This window comes from Ursus maritimus, unplaced genomic scaffold (assembly GCF_017311325.1).
Source record: "Ursus maritimus isolate PB19 unplaced genomic scaffold, ASM1731132v1 scaffold_24, whole genome shotgun sequence".
Taxonomy (NCBI): Eukaryota; Metazoa; Chordata; class Mammalia; order Carnivora; family Ursidae; genus Ursus; species Ursus maritimus.
In genome coordinates this window covers 25,294,408-25,297,620 of record NW_024424897.1, presented here as the reverse complement: position 1 = coordinate 25,297,620, position 3,213 = coordinate 25,294,408, and the positions used below count along the sequence as shown (strand labels likewise).

General features: G+C 56.7%; 1 protein-coding gene across 3 annotated transcripts in view; it reads right to left on the bottom strand.

Annotated features, from left to right (window-relative positions):
* Positions 1-2,273, bottom strand: part of LOC103660912 (MYCBP associated protein) — an 18,539-nt gene extending 16,266 nt beyond the window's left edge. For 2 of the 3 annotated variants that reach the window (XM_040640826.1, XM_040640828.1), the window contains exon 1: positions 2,168-2,273. In XM_040640826.1, coding sequence (XP_040496760.1) covers positions 2,168-2,210 — 43 coding nt within the window. In that variant the 5' untranslated portion in view covers positions 2,211-2,273. Of the gene's footprint in view, positions 1-1,937; positions 2,146-2,167 lie in introns of those variants that run through there. The other variant, XM_040640829.1, reaches the window with a different exon arrangement.
* Between the last annotated feature and the right edge of the window lie 940 nt (positions 2,274-3,213).

Below are 3,213 nucleotides of genomic sequence, written 5' to 3'. Positions count from 1 at the left end.
GTCCTACTACATTACTGACATCCCCTGAGATTTTGGGGGGGGGGAGGTATCTTGCACGCTCAACTAAACACTGTTTTTTTTCCCTCCGTACCCTGATGCATGTTCTCAACTCAAATGGCTATTTAACCAACTATATTTCCCCTTCTTAAAAATAAATATGTAGTGATAAATCTCTCCTTGATTTGTTTACAGCAGAAAGTTCAAATCTGATAAGATGCAGAAACTAGGTGTGCAGGAGGCAACAGCTAGGAAAGCCCTTGACTGCCCTTGGGAAAAGGGCCCAGCAATTTTTCTCTCTTTGTCTCTTGACTGTTAAGAACTATATCATGAGGGGTGCCTGGGTGGCTCAACCGGTTAAGCATCTGCCTTTGGCTCAGGTCATGATCTTGGGGTCCTGAGATTAAGCCCCATGTCCTTGGTGGGCTCCCTGCTCAGCGGGGAGTCTGCTTCTCCCTCTCTGTCAGCCCCTCCCTCCACCAGCTCTTGCTCAGTCCGTCTCAAATAAATAAATACATCTTTAAAAAATTATATCATGAAACAGCATCTCAACCCAGCCTAAATTGGACTTTTATACTATGAAGAGGGATTAAAGCCAGCCATACTGACTAAGCACGCCTCCCAGGGGCCTCCGCTTTCTGCAGACCTGCCCCTCTCCTCACACTCAGCTTTCACCACTGCTCTAAGGCTGGCTTTGGGTCTCCCCAGGGCCTGCAAGAAAGAGCACGTCCAGACTTTCTGACCTAGCAAGTAAAGTCCTTGCTTGGTCTGGCCCCTGCCTACCTGTGCAGCCCTACCTGGCTCCCTCCTTCTCCTCCACACCTACCACCTCTGCCCTGGCCACCAATGTCCTAGTTCCATGCTTCAGTTCATGCCACTCCCTGCTCCCTAGACCTGGAGAAGCAAACCGCCTTTTGGAGGGGGAGGGGAGGAAGGAGGCCAGCCACAGATGTCACCTTCTTCAGAAAACCTTCCCCCCGAATTCTAGCATCTGAGGCCTGGGTTGGGTGCCCTGAGCCCCCTTACCCACCAGGGATCCCTATATCCCTGCATTGATATTTGCCAGGTTCTTTCTCGGGCAGTTGACTAGACTCTGTGTTTCTTGCGGGCCGGGGTCACACAGTGAGTCCTGACACCACTGCTGCCCAGCACGGTGCGCACAGGAAGCAGGCCCTCAATCAATGGAAACAGCACAAAATGGAGACAGGCGGTGAGCTGCAAATGGGAACATGTCCGTGGGGGTCAGTCTGCAGTCAGACACCCTGGGACTCTGCCACCTGCAACCAGAGGGTAGCTGAGGCGGCCAGGAAGTAGTCATGTCTGCGACAGGCTCCAGGTTAAACAAGTGGGACAGGGGTCATCTATCTGAAAGGATATACATGGTGGGAAACAGAACTGGCCGAGTTAGGCATTACTTCTGGGTTTTTCCAGCAGGCCTCTTGGGAGAACACGCTCAAAGAATCCCCCCGAGGTGTTGGTTTCACTGCCTCAACATGTTTCTTGCATTCTTTCCTGAATTTCTCTTCCCAAGGACTCCCCTTCCCCGCCCGGCCCTTCTGAAACTCTGTCCTGACTCTTCTGCACCCCACCCGGTGGAGGGCTCTTGCCTTGAGTCCCATCCTAAGATATGGTTAGAGGAAGAAGTCTCCTATGCCTTCCTGCCCAAGGCCATCTCCCCAGCAGTTGATCCCTGAGGCCTCTGTCAGTCTTCCTCTGTCCCCATCCCCAAGGCTCAGGGCACTGCCCCCCCCTTCAGGGGTCGCTGCCTTGTACATCATCCTTGAGGTATGGGGTACTCCTTGTTCGGTACCCTATTCCCCCGGGATCTTTACCTCCATCCTGGTGTCACCCCCGTCCTCCAGGCCCCGTGTCGCGAATCCCATCCAAGAACCCCTGCCCCTGTCGGGTTCTCCTGAGCTCCCAAGGCAGCCAGCGCCAACCTTTAATGATTTCTGCGGCCTCCAAGAATCTGTTTGCAGGTATTCTGAGGCGGGACTCCTTCTTTAGAGACTTCATGGTGTCGCCCTGGCTGTGAGCGCGGCCCTGCGCCGCGGGGACCTGGGCTAACGAGGATGTGCGGCGCCCCGGCGACCCCGCGCGCGCGCCCTCCCGCCAGCGGCCGCCAACGCGTCCATGGCAACCAGCGTCCCGCGCGAGGGCGCGCACCCACCGATCAACTTGGGCGGAGACTGCTTGGCCGCCATCTTTTTCATCCGGCCACGCCCACGCGCCCGCCGCGGGCCGCTCCTCCCGCGCGCGGATCCGGAGCACACCGCCAGGCCAGGGGCGTCACAGGGGGCGCCGGCGAGCGCCGTGACGTCAGCGGCCAGCGGGGGCGGGGAGAGGACCCCCAGTGCTGGGGGAGGTGGGGAGGCGGGGAGGCGGGGAGGCGGGGAGGCGGGGAGGCGGGGAGGCGGGGAGGCGGGAGGTGGGCGGGAGGGCTGTGTCCCCGCCGCCCCAGCGCTGGCCTTCTCTCTGCTGGCCTCCAGATAGCCGCCAGCCGATCGTTCCTTTTATACCATGCCTAAACCACCTGCGTGTCTTCCCGTGGGTTTCAGTGACCTGATGGCCCCTGCCTGTCCCCTGTGTCCTCCCCCCCACCGCCAGCACTAGCTGCAGGCCCTCCATCACTTCCCAAATAATCCAGGCTTTTACCCCGACTTGGGCCCTTATACTGCTGGTTTCCGTCCTTGGAGATGCTGCCCTTGACCCCTGAATTTAAAGTAGCCCCTCTGTGGTCTCAACTTTATACTTGCACCCGGTTTTTTTCCTAGAGCCCTAAGGCATTTTTGAGTTATCCTGTTTGTTGAGGGGCCTGCCCATTGTCCAGTTCGAGTTCCTTGTGAGAAGGTAAACTCGGTAAGAGCATGGCAGGCCTGTCACTTGTCCCCACCCCAACCTAAGTTTAGCACATAGTAGTTTGACTACTACTGTGTGGAGTAATAAAGGGGCTTTAGAGTCAGACCTCCTACTTGCTAGCTGTGTGTTCTTGGACCAGCCCCTTGACGTCTCTGAGCCACACTTTCCTCATTTATAAAATGAAGGTCATAATGCCTCCCACACAGGCCACTGTAAGGATTAACTGAGAGTATGCATTTAAACTACTCACTTCAGGGGGCGCCTGGGTGGCTCAGTCGTTAAGCGGCTGCCTTTGGCTCAGGGAGTGATTTCTCCTCCCCCCCCGGTTCTGGGATCAAGTCGCACATCAGGCTCCTC